Below are 19,399 nucleotides of genomic sequence, written 5' to 3' on the forward strand. Positions count from 1 at the left end.
GCACGTGTTTTAAGTAAACTTTTTAGCTCAGTATAACAGTAATCCTTAAAAAAACCTAAGTCAGGTGGTAGCACTCCTCTGCCCAAAACATGCCACCCCTGCCTCCAGCTCCTGAGAAAACTCAGAAGTCCTCCTCTGGGGAGAGAAGGTCCTGTGAAACCCGGTCTGAGACATCTCTGCTTTCATGTCATCCCAGTCATCCCTCACGCTGGCCACACCAGCCTCCTTGTCCTCCTGGGACGGGCCTGGAACATTCCACTAAGGGCCTTTGCACTTGCTGCACCCTCAGCCCTGCCCCCGGATCTTTGAATGGCTGGCCTGTCACGTCTCTCAGGTGTCCACCCAAAGGTCATCTTACAGAGGCTGCCTTTGGCCTCCCCGGTCACACCGCCATGCCCCGGCCCCCTCACATGACCCCCAGCTTCTTCCCGGGCTTCTACTGCCGCCTGGGAGGGGAGCATGGACTTCAATCGTGGGCTTGCCTGGTGCCTGCTTCCCTGCCTGGAGTATCAGCTCCATGGGCTTTTGTCTTGGTCACTGTGGTATCCCCAGAGCCCAGAACAGGGCCAGGCACGATGTGCAAAGCTCTACACACATATCTGAACAGAAATGAAATGAAAGATGCCCCAAAGATGACAGAAGCACACCCACCATGGTGGGCAGACTTCATCCGGAGCACAGTGGGGAGTGCCCTCGGGTGGTTAAGAAGGGGTATGACATGACCTCTCTGCCTTTTCCAAAGATCCTTCTTAGGAGGATTTGTGCAAGAGGGACAATTTTGCACAAGAGTAATTCAGGCAGAACCCTGAAAAAAGGAAACAGGTCTCGAAGAGCTGAGGAGACAGGACAGAGAATCCTTCCCTCCAGCAGGGGGGACTTTGTTCATTGCTTCTGATCAGTCAACCTTCCCCTTGCTCAGAACACAGAACTTGGCTGGCTTTCCAGATGCAAAGCCTGAGCGCCTGTTTGTGACTGTGATGCGGGGACAGGGCTGAAAGGCCCTTGGTGACAAGGGCTGCTGCAGGGCATTTCAAGAAGGCCACAGGTGACTTCCAAGAGGCCCCCCCACCCCACCACGCGATCCAGGCAGGAGCAGCTGGGGAGCCACATTTAGGGATCACGGAAAGCGTGACATGGAAGGCAGGAGCCACGGTCCAGTCCGCTCCTTGCACATGCAGTCTTCATGCAGAGGCAGTGGGCAGCCCAGTGGCCAAGACCGGAAGCATTTCCCCTGTGCTGCCAAGAGGAGGGGGTTGGGGACTGTGGGACCTAATTCTTTTTTTTTTTTTAATATATTTATTTGGCTGCACGGGGTCTTAGTTTGTGCCATGTGGGATCTAATCCCCTGACCAGGGATGGAAGCCGGGGCTCCTGCAATGGAAGTCCAGAGCCACTGAACCACCAGGGAAGTCACCTTTTCTGGAGGGGGGTGGGGGGGGGGGGCAGCTAACTCCAAATTCCCTGCCCTGTTCCCTTTTTCCCCACTTCCCAGGTTGGAGAAGTGGCCAAAGAAGCAGTGGAAACCCTTCAGCCCCCAAGTGCCTTCTTGTTGAGGATGAAGAATGCTCAGAGGGTCGGCGGCCTCCCAAAAGGAAATATGGCTAGGGTAAATCAGAGGAGAGGGGAGGGGGCTGGTGCAAGGGGGGCAGGTCAGAGGTCAGGCTGTGGGCCTGTAGTTCAGACAGGGGGCACGTATCCCGCGGGCTTCCTCGGAGTGAACTCCCTTGGAGCAGGAGGTGAGGCTGTTTGGGAACCCCAGGGACCCTGGACTGATCACTACTGAGCATGATGTCCCAGGGGACAGTCTGTCTCCGTGTCACTGTGGAGGTCCCTGCATCACGCCCACTGGATCTGCTCCAGGTCACACCTGGGGAGCCTCAGACCCCGCTGATGGTGAGCGCCCACCTGCCCTGGCGACCCGGATCCCGGCCCTGGCCTATTCCTAACCACCTGGGCTGAATCTGCACTTCTGGGGAGAAACAGCGCCACCCACCCTGCCACCATCTCCAGGTAAAAAGTGGGTGAGGCAACTTTCGAGGCATCTCCTGCACAGGGAGAGACCGGACAAGGCCGTCTGGAGGGCTCTCACACAGCACGCCGGGTCCACCCCGGCCTGCGATCGGGGACCTGCCCTCACGCCGGTGATTACATTAGAGACCCTGTAAGGATCAACATGTCCGATCTCCAATCCTGCACCACCTTTGGTGCCACACTCACCCACAGCCAGGTCAAGGCATACCGCAAGGGCCCAGCTGGAGGAGACGGGATGACCTCTCCACGGGGCTGTCGGGGAGCTGGCCCTCCGCTGCCTCCTCCAGGAAGAGGACGGCTGGCCCTCGCCTCTGCATTTCCGCCTTTCCTGGGAGACAGCTGGCACCGGGAGGGAAGAAGTGGGGGAACAAGATGCACGGCAGCACAGGAGGGCGGGAGCGGCAGTCTTCCTGGCTAACTCCTTGGCTCCTAGAAGCCAACCAGCTTCTCCACTCCCGGGAGGTTTGAAAAGGGCCAGAGACAGCTGAACACTCTTGGCAACCAGGAACTTCCCACTCTGCGCCTCTGGGAAAAGTCGCCCCCTCCCCAGCCCCTGAAGAGAAAAACACTTTGTTCTGTACTCTGGGTGTCCTGGGCAAAGAGCTCTCCTGTAAAGCCAGTCTGCAGCCTTTTCAGGCCCCGCCGACCTTCGCCACTAAACATTTATGCAACACCTACTCCTAAACTCCCCTCCCTACATCCTGGCAATAAGCCCAGGGAGCCAAACGTGGAGAATAAGGAACAGAAAGAAAACGGCTGAATTGGCAGGCGGTGGAATACAAAACAGCGTAACTACAACCACAACGACAAAAGCTGCCTCCAAGTAGGAGAGGCGTTCCCCACACAGAGGACAGACAGATAAACCAGGATGACCTGTTTGTACAGATGGTAATGCTTCCTCCACACTGATGTAACAGGGCCCAGACGCTCCCTGCAAAACAGCTGGCGACTTTGCACGCAGCCTCTCAAACGACCCTGCGGGGAATCCAGGGTTTCCGTTCGCTGGAGCACAGCGTGCAGCAGCATCGAGGTGGCTCTGGGTAAACAGAAACAGTTTCCATATGCCGGCTATAAAGCCGCGCCAGGGAGGACGGGGAAAGGACAGGCGGGAACGGAGGGCTTTTGTGACCCACCCCCCACATCCAGCAAGCGCAGGGTCCGCTAGGGCTGGGTAGGCCACTGGGGCCTTCCTTGAGGGCCTGGGCAAGAGGGTGCTTTGGATAAAAGGCATATGAGCTCCTCGTGCGAGACAGCTCTGATCAGAAAGGATGTGAGGCAGTGACAGTTCTTTTGCAGGTTTACACTGAGGTCCCTCTCTCCTTTCAATCCTGTTCCTTTTATTCTCCTTCTCTTACATGTACACAACCTCATGCATTTCCGCCCACCCCCCACCCTCTCTCTCTCTCTCTCTCTCTCTCACACACACACACACACACACAGGCATGCATATACCGTGCACATCCTCTTCAGGACAGAACGTAGCCCCGAGACTTCCCTGGCGGTTCAGTGGTTAAGACTCGTGCTCCCAAAGCAGGGGGTCTGGATTCAACCCCTGGTCAGGGAACTAGATCCCACATGCCTCAACTAAATATCCTGCGTGGCACAACTCTGAGACCCAGCATAGCCAAATTAAAAAAAAAAAAAGAACGTAGCCCTGAACATCCAAGTTCTCTCCCATCTGTGCCCCTCCCCGCCCCTGGTTCATGATCTTAATCCCCAGAGGCTCAGCTTCTTCATCCATTAACCGGGACCTGTGCCAACTGTGCTCTCGGCATCTCAGAGACGAATGCAAAAACCCACAAAGCACTCGTAGCCCTCCAAATACTGGAGCCCACCAGAATGACAACGAGCCATTGCCCAACCGTTTGCCAGTTGTCACTGAGAGCCCCACTCCATGGGGGAAAAAAAAAGCTTTTTTCATCAGTGCCAACCCGAGTGGCACTGATGAATTTTCCAGGCACGCGTTGCCACCCCACTTCCGTGCGGGCTCTTTAAAGGACCCCTGGATAAAAATCAGGCAAAAGACACCGTGCCAAAAGACAGCAGAGCGTGTATTTCCTTCTGCTCAGGATTTCTCTGCTGGTTACTGACTGCACGATGGTGTGGGAGGTAGACCCGTGTCATCCAGGCATGTTAGGAAAGGCTGTGAACCCTGGCAGAACCCGGGGCTAATAGACTGACCTCCAGAAAAGCAAGAGCTGGCGCATAGCCCTTCAAGTTGAATCGCTGGCCTCAGGCCCAAACCTTGTCCTGCCAAAGGCTTTAGCCAGAGGAGGAAAGGAAAGATGAAAGGCTCACCCAGGCCGGTACTCGGTCAGGCATTATTCTAGGAGGAAGCCCTGGTTTGGAAGCAGCCAGGATTACACCCTGTGCCACCTCCAACTTTGTTTCCGGCCAGCTCACAGGGACCTAAGTGGCCAAATCCAGGGGGATTCCCTGTAGATACACAAGGCCTGCCATGGAAGGGCGTGGAGCTGGTGAGAAAGTTGAGAGCAGTGGCTGTAAACAGAGGAGGTGAAAAGGCAGGAGGGATGAAGATTAGAAATGGCAGACTCTTGGCAGGGGCCAGGAAAATAAGCACCTCTTGGTAATTTAGGGTAGCAATGGCAGTCCCAGGGGCCCACCTCCAAACTGGCCACACAGGGCACTCGCATACTGAGGCTGCAAACGAAACCTTGAAAGCAAGTCTCTGGTCTTAATAAATCATGCGGTTATTTGGGAGAGAAAAAGGGAGTGGGAAAGACGTTTTTAAAAGGCTGACCTTCTAGATGCAGATAAATGTGGTTTCATGTGAGGAGACATTTATTTCTTACATACAGTATACCAGGCACTAGGTTAGGTGTTAGATTTGAAAAAGTAAAACCATGGGCTTTGTCTTCAAGAAGCTCACAGTCAGGAGGCAAAAGAAGGGATGATTCTGGGGCATTAAAGGCATTTATTACAGCAGTCTAGAAAATGATGTGACCGCAACTACTGTCCACGAGGGTTGGAGGGAAGAGGCAGACAGAGATTCAGGGGCCATATCCGTGCCAGTTTTATAGGATGAAGGATGAAAAGGTGTTCCAAAAAGGGCTGGGGATGGGGTGAGGGCTACCTTCCAAAAACAGGAAGGTCATGCATAAAGCACAGAAAAAATAGCAGGACACGTTTGGGAAGTGTGGTGATGGTGGTTGAGTCGCCAAACTGTGTCCTACTCTTGTGACCCCATGGATTGTAGCCCACCAAGCTCTTCTGTTCATGGGAAACTGCAGAGGTTTCAGTAATCCTGAAGCTTAAAGGACCAAAGATATAAGGCTGATACGTACGAATGAGGGCAAGAATAGCAGTTCACACTCAGTTAATTCCCCTAAGTATAAAAAAGCCCCATGAACCAGAGACTATTACTATCTCCAATTTCCAGAAGGGAGGAAACTAAGGCCCCGAGAGGCTAAGTGATTTTCTCAAGGTCACAGAGCGAGAAGGGGTGAGGCTGGATTCGAGCCCAGCAGCCTGGCTCCTTTGTGAAGCAGGAGCAGCGGGCAGGCTGTAAGCCATGATAACGAGGCTGGACTTGAGTCGCTGGGTTTTAACAGAGAGCAGCTGGACCAGTTGTGATGAGCGGAGATATGCGGGCCAGTCAGGTTGCCTTGGTTTCACAGTAACTCTGTCTACATTCTGCACAGGAAAAAAGGTAGGGTCCTTTCCCCAGGGGACCCATGGTGAGCTCACATTTACAGAGCAGTTAACTTGCCAGGAGCCCCCCGGGGTCACTTCCATCGTCTGATGGTCCTCACCACCTGCCCGTGGAGAAAACCTCCTCTGGCCGCTGCTACACAACCCACCACCACCCTCTGCCGAGGCAGAGACAGAGGGAGGGGTTTGCCAGATGCCGGCAGATAGTCTCTTGGTGGGGCTGGAAATGATTTCCAACTCCTTGAATCTGTGCATTTCAAGGCTTGACTTGGAAACTGTACTTCCAAGTACAACTGTACTTCAACAGGAACTGTACTTCCTAAGCCTGGTCCACTGGGTTTATTATGAAACAGAAGGCTTTGACTCCCACTGAAAACTCATCACAAAGCATTTATTGAGCACCTACCATGTGCAGAGTGTATGGGATGCTTTGAGAAAACATCTGTAAAGGTTCCATCCATCTCAAAGACCTACGCTTCTCTCTCTCTCACACACACACACATACACTCACTCACACACATACACACACAGAAAAACATGCAAACTCCCCTGTGTTTATCCAAGGAAGAGTGTAGCACCTGTGTGAACATCTGTCCCGCATTCACTTGGAAGCACTGGAAATGCTAATTGTGAAATGCACAGGGGTGGGGCCAGGAGCAGTACAAGAGCAAATGGAGACAAAGGCATATTTCCCTGGCAGTCCAGAGGTTAAAACTCCGCACTTCCAATGCAGGGGGTGCAGGTTTGATCCCTGGTCAAGGAACTAAAATCCCACATGCTGTGTGGCGTGGCCAAAAAATATTAACAATAAATAAAAGTAAAATAAAATGAGGCTTCTATTTTAAACAAAGTGTGTGCTTACCCACTGAAAAATTTTTTACTTTTGTAACTTTTTGTTTTCACGCGTCTCAACAAATTACTAGGTTGGAGGAAGCTTTGACAGACAGCTATGAAATTGTAATCTGTGGCTGCTGTTTAGTTGGCTCAGTCATGTCCAACAACCCTTTGCGAGCCCCTGGACTGTAGCCTGCCAGGCTCCTCTGTCCATGGAATTTTCCAGGAAAGAATACCGGAGTGGGTTGCCATTTCCTTCTCCAGGAGGTCTTTCCAACCCAGGGATCAAACCTGCATCTCCTGCATTGGCAGCTGGATTCTTTACCACTGAGTTACCTGGGAAGCCCCACTGAAAAAAATTTTTTTAAATGGAGACAAAGGCATTGTCCACTGCAAGCTGGGGCTCCCTGGGTCTCTGCAAGGGGTCAGCAGATGAGCAGTGCTCAGAGGAACAACCCTGGCTGTAAGACTCCCTCTCTACTCGGGGTACTGATCAGAGGTCTGCTCTAGCCCGTGCCTGGGAACACTTGGGGGACTGGCTAGACCCGGATCCCATGACCACTGGCCACACCCCAGCATCTGGATCTGCTGTGAGCAGGAGGCTATGCTCAGAAGAGCAGCAACAAGGGGCAAAGTGGCCAGCCGGGAGACACAGAGCTCCTTTGCGGGGTGACAGCTGGGAGGAAGTCTACGTCCTGCAGAGTTTGATGGCCTGGGCACGCCACTTCTCCAGGGACCTGGGTTGGGCTGGCTGGCGCTGCTCCCAGGGAAGCCGGCAGGGCCTCAGAGTCTGAGTGGTCAGTGGCCAGGCCCTGGTCTCAGCCTTCTCTTCCTCTTCTTCAGTTTCATTTTCCACCGAGTGGGGAAAACAGCTCAAAAGAGGCATTGTGGGGACTTCCCTGGTGGTCCAGTGGTTAAGACTCCACCTCGCAATGCAGGGAACATGTGTTTGATCCCTGGTTGGCGAGTTAGGATCCTGCAGGAGCAACTAAACCTGTGGCTGCAACTACTAAACCCATGAACCACAACTAGAGCATTCGTGTGCCTCAAAGAAAGATCCTGAAGATGCAACGAAGATCCCGTGTGCCACAACCAAGACCTGGCCAGCCAAGCAAATAAATAATTTTTTTTTTAAGGGACGTTGTGAATAAAGAAAAATACAATAAAGGCTAAAAAGCCATCCTAAAGAGCAGGCAGGAGGTAGAGTTACTTGAGGTGAATTGTCCCTGCAGTGCACCTGGATGGTCGAGGAAGTTAACATATAGTTCCCCATTTGCCACAACAGGATCCCTAAGAAAATCCAAACCCCAATTACCAATCCTTAGAGGAAGGTAATAAAAGGAAGGGCAAGCTCAAGCCCTCGACTCAGAGAGACTGGAAATTATCTACTCATGGACTCAAGGAGGGGGGTCATTACTACTTTGTTGAAAATGAAACCCTGACACTTTGCTGTTAAGAGGTTTTCCACTTACTGAGTTGGTACCTGGAATGTTACCGGAAATTTCCTATGTCAACCCTGAATGGAGACATTTTCATCCCCATTTTACAGACAAAGAAACTGAAACTCAGGGAGAAACCGAAGCTTAGCTCCTCATTCAAGGTTGCACACTTGCTAAGACCGGACACTGGAAATTCAACCCCATCCTTTGCTGTAGACCAAGAGACTCTGAAGAAACATTAGAATGCACTAGATTATCAGCCCGTGTTATCACTCCACCAATGCATACACATTTCTAACCACCTGAGGATTCTCCCAAGCCCTTTCCCCGTCTCCAGACTGGGGGGCTCCTGGCCACCCCAGGGCAGTGTCTGAACTCCAAAAGGAAACAGGCAGCAAAAGCAAACAGGTCAAGCGGCCTCAAGGCTGAGTGAGCTCTGTGACTGAGAAAGTCTGAGCCCCGTGGAGGCAAGCAGACGGGCTCCGGCGTGCGCAGTACAAGCTGCCGTTCGAAACAAGGCAGGCCGGCCAAGTGCGAGCAGCAGAGCTGGCAAGAGGGGACCCTGGGTGTCACAGAGAGAAGGCATCACGCTTGTCCACGACCACCCACGAGTGAAAGCCAAGGCACCCCGCAGCTTGGAGCGGCTCCAGGCCATTAGCCAGGGCTGAGCACAATGGCATTGCCTGAGCCGGTTTCCAGCAAGAGCTAAAAGCATAAGAAAAATAAATAAATAAAAACCCAGTCTAACAAAAAGAGAGATTAGCAAGAGGGAAAGGCAGCTTACGAGTGGAGGAGTGGTGGTGGGTGAGTTCAGAGGTGGGGTAAGGTGAGACCTAGGCTGACATGGAAATTATGGGCCATGTGGGGGCCCTGGAGAGTTCTGAAAGCAGAGACCAAAGACATGCCCCAGATTGGCTGCTCCTAGGGGAAGCAGAGGCCAGGATCCACCTGGGCTATTTCTGACCTGATCACATGAGGATGAGTCTTCTGGTCAACCCAGTGGTTTCCACAGGCTGGTTTAAGATGTAACAAACAAAGTCTCTTGGGTGTCTGTAGAACCTGGTGACTCACTCCCAGATCCCTTACTTCACATGTGTCAGTTTATTAGGTGTCCCGGGTGTGTGCAGGAAAGATGTGGTCCGTGCTTTTGCAAAAACGTGTGCTCCCGGAAAAAGGCACAACACATTAGGACCCAAAACAACAGCTCCTACTTAGACGTTCCTGTCTTGTCCAACCAGCCCACCCCAAACGGGCATCATGGATACACGAGAAAGAAATCCACCAACAGGTTAAACCCTGATCAAAAGGAACATGGCTGGGGGCTTCCCTGGTGGTCCAGTAGCTGAGACTCCTAATACAGGGGGCCTGGGTTCGATCCCTGGTCAGGGAACTAGACCTCACATGCTGCAACTGAGACATGGAGCAGCCAGAAAAGTTAAAAAAAAAAAAAAAAAAAGGAACATGGTTTACAAAACCCATCTCAATACTGGATGAACTAAGGGGTATTAATCATACTATGAAAGGATGCTTTGCCAAACTCAGCTGCCCTGCTCGTATTTTAAATCATCTACTTCACCAAATTTTCCTTTTCTCGTAACCTTTAGGAATCCGTCATGGCACAAAGAAAACTGATTCAGTACATGAGACATTAATCAAATCTATCACGTGCAGGTGCTGGGGAGGGAGTGGGCCTCCGTGCAGCTACTCGAGGATTCAAAGGTGCAGAACTGCAGTTGGGACCCTGGTCGGTTAGGGAGGGTCAGGGAAGGCTCCATGGAAACAGAGGACCAGATCTTCAGCTGGAGAAAGCTGAAGGGGGATGGATCAGGAGCAAGAGACAGTAGCCAATAGGGAGTTTTGGTAGTGAAAGTGGTTCAAGTAAAAAAAAAAAAAAAACAAGATTGTGTGATCGTTAAACAAATGAGATGACAGTGGAACTTACCTGCAGTGCAGGGGTTAATACTCCATGCTGCCAACGCTGGGGGTATGGGTTCAATCCCTGGTCAGGTAACTAAGTTCTTGCACAATGTGTGGTTTGGCCAAAAAGTAAACAAATAAATGAGATGGTATGAGGAGCCCCACAGTTAAGACTTTTGCTTGTTTGTTCTGATTACTGAGGGGGTGGAGTGAAGGAACAGGGGCCAGTCAGGCAGGGTTGTAACTGAGAGGGATGTTCTCGTGGCCTGGAAAGTGCTGGGGCCACTGCCAGGTGGGTGGGGCAAGGCTGGGAAGGTGGATCAGAGGGCTTGGCCTTCAAGGGCTTCATTTTCAATTGATTCAAGAATTGGGCCTAACTCTAACCAAGTGATGAAAGTGAAAGAGGAGAGTGAAAAGGTTGGCTTAAAACTCAACATTCAGAAACCTCAGATCATGGCATCCGGTCCCATCACTTCATGGCAAATAGATGGGGAAACAATGGAAACAGTGAAAGATTATTTTTTGGCCTCCAAAATCACTGCAGATGGTGACTGCAGGCATGAAATTAAAAGACACTTGGTCCTTGACAGAAAAGCTATGACCAACCTAGACAGCATATTAAAAAGCCGAGACATTACTTTGCCAACAAAGGTCCATCTAGTCAAAGCTATGGTTTTTCCAGTAGTCATGTATGGATGTGAGAGTTGGACTATAAAGAAAGCTGAGTGCCAAAGAATTGATGCTTTTGAACTGTGGTGTTGGAGAAGACTCTTGAGAGCCCCTTGGACTGCAAGGAGATCAAACCAGTCAATCCTAAAGGAAATCATAAATATTTCTGTCCTAAATATATTTTTTGGGCTCCAAAATCACTGCAGATGGTGATTGCAGCCATGAAATTAAAAGATGCTTACTCCTTGGCAGGAAAGTTATGACCAACCTGGATAGCATATTTAAAAGCAGAGACATTACTTTGCCAACAAAGGTCAGTCTAATCAAAGCTATGGTTTTTCCAGTAGTCATGTATGGATGTGAGAGTTGGACTGTGAAGAAAGCTGAGTGCCAAAGAATTGATGCTTTTGAACTGTGGTGTTGGAGAAGACTCTTGAGAGTCCCTTGGACTGCAGGGAGATCCAACCAGTCCATCCTAAAGGAGATCAGTCCTGGGTGTTCATTGGAAGGACTGATGTTGAAGCAGAAACTCCAATACTTTGGGCACCTGACGCGAAGAGCTGACTCATTTGAAAAGACCCTAATGCTGGGAAGGATTGGGGGCAGGAGGAGAAGGGGACAACAGAGGATGAGATGGCTGGATGGCATCACCAACTCAATGGCCATGGGTTTGGATAGACTCTGGGAGTTGGTGATAGACAGGGAGGCCTGGCGTGCTGCGATTCACAGGGTCACAAAGAGTCGGACACGACTGAGCGACTGAACTGAACTGAACTGAAATATTCATTGGAAGGACTGATGCTAAAGCTGAAACTCCATTTCTTTGGCCACCTGATGTGAAGAACTGAGTCCTTGGAAAAAACCCTGATGCTGGGAAAGATTGTAGGCAGGAGGAGAAGGGGACAACAGAGGATGAGATGGTTGGATGGCATCACCAGCTCGAAAGACATGAGTTTGAGCAAGCTCTGAGAGTTGGTGATGGACAGGGAAGCCTGGCGTGCTGCAGTCCATTGGGTTGCAAAGAGTTGGACACAACTGAGTGACTGACCTGAGAGCTTGGAGGAAGAAACATTCCTTCTGGGCAAGGCCTGAAAATAGAAATGGCAGGTCTGTGATCCAAGTCCAAGAGGGCACCATGGTCCTGCCTGCCCGGACGTGCACGGGGCACGCAGCATTCCAGCAACACCGACGATGAGCGAGGCCCACTGCCCCACTATCTGCCCCGGAAGGTCACTTCCCGCCCCACCCCTCTAATTACACATCTGAAAAATGGGGATATTCTCACTTCACAAGGGCTTTCTGGAGCCACCATCTATGTAAACATTACTGCGCACACAGTCACCAATTGCAATCAACTGTAATAGGGCTTAGGACTTCCCTGGTGATCCAGCGGCTAAGACTCCACGCTCCCAGTACAGGGGGCCTGGGTTTGGTCCCTGGTCAGGGAACTAGATCCCACATGCCGCAACTAAGAGCTGACATGCAGTGACTAAGACCTGGCACAGTCAAATGAATAAATAAAAATATTTTTTAAAACTGTAATAGGTTTACAGTGTTGCTGCCTACGACGAGAGAAATGAGACTGGCTCTGGGGAAGACTTCTACTTTGAGGTGGTACAATAGATGCCCTGATTTGCAGCTTCTGGACTCACCTTTGAGCCAGGACGCAGGGGTAGCCCCCACAGAGCAGTAAAGGGAGATATTTGCACATGTCAGTCCCAATGCAGGCTTAGCCACCATACGTTCACCTGGGAGACTCCCCGAACATAACCGATTCTTCCAGGGAAAAACAAAGCCCCTAAATCTTGCCTTGAAAAGAAAAAAAGATGCAAGGGCTTCCCTGGCAGTCCAGTGGTTAAGAATTCGCCTGCCAATGCAGGAAGACAGACACAGAAAAAGAGAGAAAAATGCCCAATCTGGCTTGACTGCAAAGCTGAATGAAATCTGGTCTCTCTTCTGTGAAGCAGCAAGAGGCAGGGACAAGAGCCCCCAGCCAGTTCTGAATCTCTCGGCACCCAGAACCTGAGATTCCCCGATCAGGAGAGCGCGAGTTTCCAGAGCTGCGGCCAACACTTCCCGGCTGCGTGGTCCTGGGTAAGTTTCAGCCTCTCAGGGTGTCCGTTTCCGCTGCTGTCAGAGACAGATGCTGAACCAACAGCGCAGCTCTGCTGGGAGGACCCAGTGACAGACAGCACAAAGTGCTTTCAGACGCTGCCCGGAACGTGATAGGGGCTCAATACCTGTGAGCCGTTATTTTTACTGTGAATGACCCTGCACAGCTTGGACTGAGGGGGAGAGAAGGGAGAGTCAGGAAACAATCAGAGAAGTCAGCCAGCAAAGGGGGTCCAGGGGGCTCCCTTCATAGGGGGGATGGGGGCGGCCTGGGGACCAACTTTCCTCCGGGGGCCTGGGGGGGTATGGGCCGGTGGGGCAGAGGTGATCCTTTGGTGCTTCGTCTGGGTTTCCTTCCAGGTCCGCCGAGCTGTGACCTGTGAGGCAGCCCCGGGCAGGACACTGCAGCCAGGAGCCATCAGAGCCCCACCTCCCCTGCTCCCTCCCTGACTCAGAAGCTGAGAAGTTGACTGTTCTGCCTCACCAAGCGCTCTTGGAGCAAATGTGAGCGCAGAGCCCCCTAAGGGGACGGGGAAAGAGCAACGGAGCCCGGCTCCAGCCCGCACCCAGCTGCCACGGCTGCCATTCCGCCGCGGCAGCTTCTCTACGTGCAGAGCGGGGAGATGGCATATCATGGCAGGGGGGCCCGAGGCAACAGACAGGATCCCCACGAAGACTCGGAGTGGGGAGGAAGTGAAAGGCTTCAAGTGTCGCTCACCAGGCTGGAAACCGGCATGCTGGGTGCTTGCGCGTTTTAATTGGTGCCTCTGCTGGCCTGGAGACACGACCATCCTGTCTCAGCGAGGCCCTGGGAAAGCCAGGGGGCCGACTCCAGCAGAGCCAGATGCCCGAGCTCCCTGGGAGGCTGGGAAAACCTGAGTGCTGTTCGGTCTCCAGCTGCTGTGCTGCCTCCCCTTCCCCGCTTGGTGGTGGCCACCTGCCGGGCCAGCAGCAAGGCAAAGGACTCAGTTCTTGGCCTGGGTCCAGGACCCCAAGAAGCCCAGTCTCTGGGCATGACAATAACGCCTAGAACTGGCTGAGCACCCACCACGGGCGTCACACGTGTGATCTCACTAAGTCCCCACAACAGCTCTACTGGAAGATGCTATCGTGATCCCACCCTACAGATGAGGAGGCTGAGGCTTGGAGACGCTAAGTCCCGTACTCGCCTAGGACAGGAAGCCTGCAGTTCAACTCCGGAGCCCGAACGCTTAACCACTCCACCGCCCAGGGTATCACGGGTGACAAAAGCTACCTGGGTCCTTGGGCTTTACTTTCTCTCTGGCGAGTGTGCTGGGGAAGCTCAGTCAGAGAAAGAACCGCAAACACTGATTTCTGTGATGGAGAGCCTGCCTCAGGGTTAGGTCTCCCCTGGCTATATAGCCTCACCGCTCTCTCCCAGCTCAGGCTGGCCATGTCTGCCCTGGGGCCAACATGATGGAAATGGGTGCCAGCCGGTTCTGGCTGCCATGAAAACTCTGGAAAGGGAGCCAGGGCGTCCACTCTATGTCGGCCCCTGCAAGGGAGCAGTGGCCCACCTTGATGGAAATGGCCCACCTTGATGGAGATGGGTGCCAGCTGGTTCTGGCTGCATGAAAACTCTGGAAAGGGAGCCAGGGTGCCCGTTGTATGTTGGCCCATACAAGGGAGCAGTGGTCCTCCACCTTGTACTGGGTCCTGGGTAAGTGCCGATGAAGTCTTAGGAATCAGGGTGAAGGAGGCAGAGGGGTCCTGTTACTCTATCACCTTAGGTCTTATCCCCACATGACTTGTCACCAGGAAACCATGAACCACCCAGCGCCAAGCTATCGCGTGAGACCAAGTGCCCTGCTCCAGCCTCAGACCCAGCCTTGCCCACAATCCCTTCATCACCCAGACTATCACCCGATAGTACAGGCCCACCTTAGGCAGCGGTCGGGCTTAAAGGCAATAAAAAGGTGAAAGCTAAGAGTGAACAGAACTCCCCAAGAGGATACTTTGTCTGGCCCACCACATTCATACTCTACAGTCCAGGGACGGTCCAGATCACTGACTGATGCGCAGTGCAGACAGCAGGCTATCTCTAAACCACACTGTCAAATGCCAACCCCACTGACTATTTTCAAGGTTACTCCTAATTTCTAGGCTTTAAATACCTCTGCTCATACCTGCCTCCTTTATCAACCTGACATCTCCTGCCTGTGAGTCATTCATTAGCATTTCAGTTGCTATGTTTATAGCCCAGAGATGTTTTAAGTCTTGGATACAATCCATCCTTGCCCAAATAAGGAAAAAAAAAAAATCCAAGCCCCCTGGTTTCCTGTAGGGACAATTCCCCAGCTTGGAGCATCCCATGCATAGGGTCAAAGGTCACAGGCAGCACAGCCAGATTCCTGGGGACCTCATCTAAGGAAAGGGCAGGAGTGCTATGGACTGAATTACGTCTCCCTAAAATTTCTATGTTGAAAGTCTCACCCCTAGGGCCTCAGAATGTGATGGTATTCAAAGAACAGAGCCTCTAAAAAGGTAATTAAGGCAAAATGAGGTCATAGGGGTGGGCCCTAATCCAACAGGAGGGGTAGCCTTATAGGAAGAGATCAGGACACAGACTGAGGACGCGGTGAGAAGGCAGCTGTCCGAAAGAGGCAAGGAGAAGAGGCCTCAGACACACCAGCCCTGCTGACACCTTGCTCTTGAGCTTGCAGCCTCCAGAACTCTGAGCCCATACAATCCCACTGCCGCGGAATTCTGTCATGACAGCCCGAGCGCACAGGGACAGGTGGGTGTGGGATGCAGCCGGGGGAAGGCGCTAGGAACAGCTGCCAGGTCGGGGTGGAGGCCCAGGCTCAGTCAAGGCTCCCAACCTCAGAGAGCTGGCTTAGCTCTCAGTGGCTGTTGTGCCCATGTAGCTGCCAACTCTGCTGAAGGCGTCGGTCTGCGGAAAACTCCTTATCCCCTCAAGGGTTTAGATTAGCCACAGACTTGGGGAGCAAGGATGGCAGCCTCTCCAGGGCAATCAGCTGCACTGGGAGTGATGAGACCCCAACCACTGGTGAGCAGAGGCAGGAGGGGATGCCACTCATCTCTGATGGGATCCTCAGACAGCCCCTCCACTCCTGGGACCTGAGACAGCTATTGTGCTTAGTTGCTCAGTCACTTCCGATTCTTTGAGGCCCCATGGCATGTAACCCAGCAGGCTCCCCTGTCCATGGCATTATCCCAGCAAGAATACTGGAGCAGGTTGCTATTTCTCCTCCAGGGGATCTTCCTGACTCAAGGATCAAACCTGCATCTCCTGTGGCTCCTGCATTGGCAAGCAGATTCTTTACCTCTGAGTCACCTGGGAAGCCCATCCCATGAGCTCTGAGGTTCCAGAAACCCAACTAGGTTTATCTGGACCATGACTTTTTTTTTTTTCTTACCAGATTACAGCAGGCTTAATAGTGGCCCCCAAAGGTATGCCCAAGTCGTTACCGCCAGAACCTTCAAAGGTGACCTTGTTTGGAGACATGATCTTTGCACATGTGACCACGGATTTTGAGCTGAGATCAACCTGGATTTACCGTGGGCCTTTATTTGCTTGTTTGTGCTTAGTCACATCTGACTCTGTAACTCCACGGACTGTAGCCTGCAAGGCTCCTCTGTCCATAGGATTTTTCCAGGCAAGAATACTAGAGTGGGTTGCCATTTCCTACTCCATAGACTGTGCTTGTTGAATGCCTACCTACAGTAGGCAATGAGCTATGTGATACGTGGATGAATGAATACTCAGGGCCTAGGAGGTGATCAGATGGTTAAACGGTTGCTTCCGCACAGTAAGCTGGTGTAATAATAATGGAAGCCTAGATCAGATACCACAGCAGAAAAGGGTGGTAAGTAGTCAGCTCCATCAGGAAATAGTGGTTCAGTGAAGGCTTCAAAGTGACGGGATTATCAGCAGGATTATCAAGACAGAACTGAAGCTCATGAGTAAACAAGCGCCTGGGAAAAGCATGCCAGGCAGTTACTAGCAAGGCAGAGAGGTCTGAGAATGTACCAGGGATTCAGAGAACTAGAAGTGTGGGGTAAAACAGGAAATGGAACTGGTCAGGCAAGAAGACGCTAGAACATGCATATGCTGGCTAAGGAGCTGAATCCTGCCGGGCACAGGAAGGTCTTGAGAACCTGGGCAAGCTGGGGAAATCACAGGTAGACTTCAGAAATATTGCGGGTCCAATTTCAGACCACTATGATCAAGTGAAGACAGCAATAAAGCGAGTCACGTGACTTTTTTGGTTTCCTAGTGCATAAAAAATTTATTTCTATAGACTTCCCCGGTGGTCCAGTGGCTGAGATTCCATGCTCCCAAAGCAGGGAGGCCAGGTTCGATCCCTGGTCAGGGAACTAGATCCCACATGTCGCAACTAAGAGTTCGCATGCTGCAGCTAAGACCTGACACAGCCAAATAAATAAATTTGAAAAATATATGTGTGTGTGTATATATATGCTATAAAGCATTATATAGCATTATGCTATAAAAATCAATGTACATACCTTAATTTAAAAAAATACTTGATTGCTAAAAAATGCTAACCATCATCTGAACCTTCAGTGAACCACAATGTTTTTTTGCTGGTGAAGGATTTGAAATAATGCAAGAATTACCAAAATGTGACACAGAGACAGGAAGTGAGCAAATGCTGTTGGGAAAACAGTACTGAGAGACTTGTTTGATGCAAGGCTGCCAAAAACTTTCAGTTTGTGGGGAAAAAAGAAAAGTATGCACAAAGTACAGTAAAACAAGGTATGCCCATACCATGCCTGCTTGGATTTGTGTTTTAGATGGACCACTCAGACAAGTGGGAGGCGGACTTTGAGAAGAAAGTCAGTGCCAAGATCCAAGCATGAAATAAGAAAGGCCCAGACAGGGACTTCCCTGGTGGTCCAGTGGTTGAGAATTCACCTTCCGCTGCAGGGGACACAGGTTTGATCCTCAGTCAGGAAGCTGGGATCCCACATGCCATGGAGCAGCAAAGCCCATGCACCTCAATTATTGAGCCTGCATGACGCAACTAGGGAGAAGTCCTAGTGAAAGATCCTGCATGCCACAACCCAGTGCAGCCAAATATAAACTATTTTTTTTAAAAAAGAAAGATACCCCAATACAAAATAAAAAGTTTAAAGTTGGAGAAAAAAAAGTAAAAAGATTAAGAGGAATTGATGTTTAACAAGGTAAAAAAAGAGAGAAAGAAAAACCCACGCTGAGGAGGTGGAGCACGCAGGCCTCCTCTGAAATCTTTCCTTTTCTCCAAGAGGCGATGTTGTTTTTCTCAGCCAAGCTGGGCGGGTTACACCCATTAGTTTTTAGAGGTTTTAGCAAATATCCCAGAGAGAGGGTGAGAGAGTAAACCGATGCGCCAATGCACTTCCCAGAAAGCATAATTTCCCTGGACCCTGTCAGTTTATCCTGTTTTTCTTAAACAAACTAAAACAAGCCACCAACTTTGCCAAGAAAGGGACAGCCTCACTAGCAGCTGATCCAAGGTTAGTGTTATTGTCTACTTGGCCTATTTCCTAGTCATCAAGCACCGCCATCGCTTCAAAACCTGATCTTGACATAGAACTAGGCCACTCTTCCCACTTTGATCCTGCAGGAGAGCTAGACACCCTGCCATCAGCTCTGACACTTGGGAGGACTTAAAGGTGGCACCCACAACAATGATCAAGAGTCCAATTCAGAACCTTGAGCCTGGCTACTTCCAGAGTGATCCACACCCTCGGATGTCAACCACTTTCCCTCCAGCCCAGTCCGTCACTGGCCATGGATGTAACCACTTCCCTCTCTAGTGGGCAGCCTACTCTGAAGCTGAGACTATGTCACATTCATTTACATCCCGTTCCCCAAAGCACCTTACACAGGGTGATGGGGGAAGATCAGCGAGGCACTGCTGCTTGCTAGCTGTGTGACCCCAGACAAGTTACCTAACCTCTCTGAAGCTTTTCTTCCCCAGTAAATATGGATGATAACAATAACTCCATCCTGAGGTTATATGATGAAATAATTATGTAAATGCTGAGGGCCAGCACTTACATTTATTAAGGGCTTGTGAAGAAAAAAGGAGGAGGAAAAGAAGAGGGAAGAGGGGAGGAGAAGGAAAAAGGGAAAAAGAGGGAGGGAAGTACTTTGGGGTCAAACAGTCTTAGGTTCAAATCTCTGCAAAACTGCTTACTCAGCTATGCAATGTCAGGTAAGTTCCTTAACCTCTCTGACTCACAGTTTTCTCCTCTGTAAACTAGGGATAATACTGCCTACTTTGCCAAGAGGATCTTAGTTAAGATAACAGGTAAGAAGGAGCCTAACACTTAGCTTGCTGACTCTGGGGTATTTAAGAAGTGGGCCTGAAATCACAGCCACTGATATTTTTGGTCCTGAATGGCACTTAGGGAAAAATCTGGTCTCTATTCTAAGCTTCCTGGATCACCCAGCTCTGCCACTCTAGATGGGTGAATGGGTTAAAGTGGAGAGGCCAGTTTAGAGGAGCCAGGTCTTCCACTGCACTCCCATCCATGGGAACAATGCTGTCCTTCACCACTTCCAAATGCAGGCTGTTAAGCTCCCTATGAGCCAACTGTATTCTCTCTGGACAAAGGAGATAAGCGAGCCAGGCTTGCCTTTCCCTGGACCCAAGCAGTACCCCTCTGTCCTGGCTAAGGAGCATGCCTGGTGAGTAGAACTCCCATCTGCTAAGGAGACCCTAAAGCACTAG

General features: G+C 51.1%; 1 protein-coding gene across 6 annotated transcripts in view; it reads right to left on the reverse strand.

The window, feature by feature from the left end:
* The window catches only part of TPCN1 (two pore segment channel 1), a 71,029-nt gene that overhangs the window by 39,896 nt on the left and 11,734 nt on the right, over window positions 1–19,399 (reverse strand). The window contains exon 1 of one of the 6 annotated variants that reach the window (XM_061141825.1): window positions 9,919–10,829. The exons of 3 other annotated variants lie outside the window; for them this stretch is intronic. Coding sequence is in view for 1 of the 3 variants with exons in the window: in XM_061141820.1 (XP_060997803.1) it covers window positions 2,240–2,348 (109 nt within the window). In the remaining 2 variants the exon portion in view is untranslated. Of the gene's footprint in view, window positions 1–2,239; window positions 2,482–9,918; window positions 10,830–19,399 lie in introns of those variants that run through there. 2 more of the 6 variants (XM_061141823.1, XM_061141820.1) reach the window with 2 other exon arrangements.

The sequence above is a fragment of the Dama dama genome, chromosome 5 (genome assembly GCF_033118175.1).
Source record: "Dama dama isolate Ldn47 chromosome 5, ASM3311817v1, whole genome shotgun sequence".
In the NCBI taxonomy this organism is placed as follows: Eukaryota; Metazoa; Chordata; class Mammalia; order Artiodactyla; family Cervidae; genus Dama; species Dama dama.